The sequence below is a fragment of the Myotis davidii genome, unplaced genomic scaffold, assembly GCF_000327345.1.
Source record: "Myotis davidii unplaced genomic scaffold, ASM32734v1 scaffold586, whole genome shotgun sequence".
In the NCBI taxonomy this organism is placed as follows: Eukaryota; Metazoa; Chordata; class Mammalia; order Chiroptera; family Vespertilionidae; genus Myotis; species Myotis davidii.
The window spans coordinates 207,106-207,667 of NW_006296809.1; the positions used below are offsets into that span (position 1 = coordinate 207,106).

A 562-nucleotide genomic window follows, 5' to 3' on the forward strand; every position below is an offset into this window, starting at 1 on the left:
GAGGACAGTGAGACCGGGGGTGCCGCACGGAGGGACAGACACGGGACAGACACGGGCACAGACGTGACTTACGGCTTCGCTGGGCTGCAGGGCGGGGGCTGCGGGAAGAGCACAGGTGTCACCTGGGGGTCCCTCAGCCTGGGGGGCTGTGGACCCTGCAGAGGTTGCCCCACACCTGCCAGCAGTGCCCTCACCTGGGCTCAGGCCACATTTCCCACTGCACTCAGGGGGGTGGCCCCAGGCGAGCCCCACCTTCCCCCTCCAGCAGCCAATGCGCCATCCTGGGGGCAGGACGCACCTCTGTTCCTCCCGTAGCAGAGCCGGGGCAGTTTACTGCGGCGCTTGAGGTAGAAGAACCCGGCCACGGCGAGGATGAGGCCCGAGCTGACGAGGAAGGTCCCCAGGAAGAGGGAGGCTGCCACTCGAGGGCCCCCTGCAGGCAAGGACCCCTCAGCCTTCCTTCCACGCCTGGGCCTGAGGGGGCACCACAGGCAGGGAGAGGGGCACGAGCTGGGGGAGGGGCATGGACAGGGGGATGGGGGCACAGGCAGGAGGAGGGGGC

The 562-nt window shown here is 69.4% G+C and overlaps 1 protein-coding gene across 1 annotated transcript in view; it reads right to left on the minus strand.

Moving 5' to 3' along the window:
- LOC107184470 (chromosome unknown open reading frame, human C1orf159) overlaps window positions 1–562 on the minus strand; it is a 14,105-nt gene that overhangs the window by 3,149 nt on the left and 10,394 nt on the right. Inside the window, exons 4-5 of the mRNA XM_015569672.1 lie at window positions 299–433; window positions 7–98 (exon numbers count right to left, since the gene is read on the minus strand). Coding sequence (XP_015425158.1) covers window positions 7–98; window positions 299–433 — 227 coding nt within the window. The remainder of the gene's footprint in view (window positions 1–6; window positions 99–298; window positions 434–562) is intronic.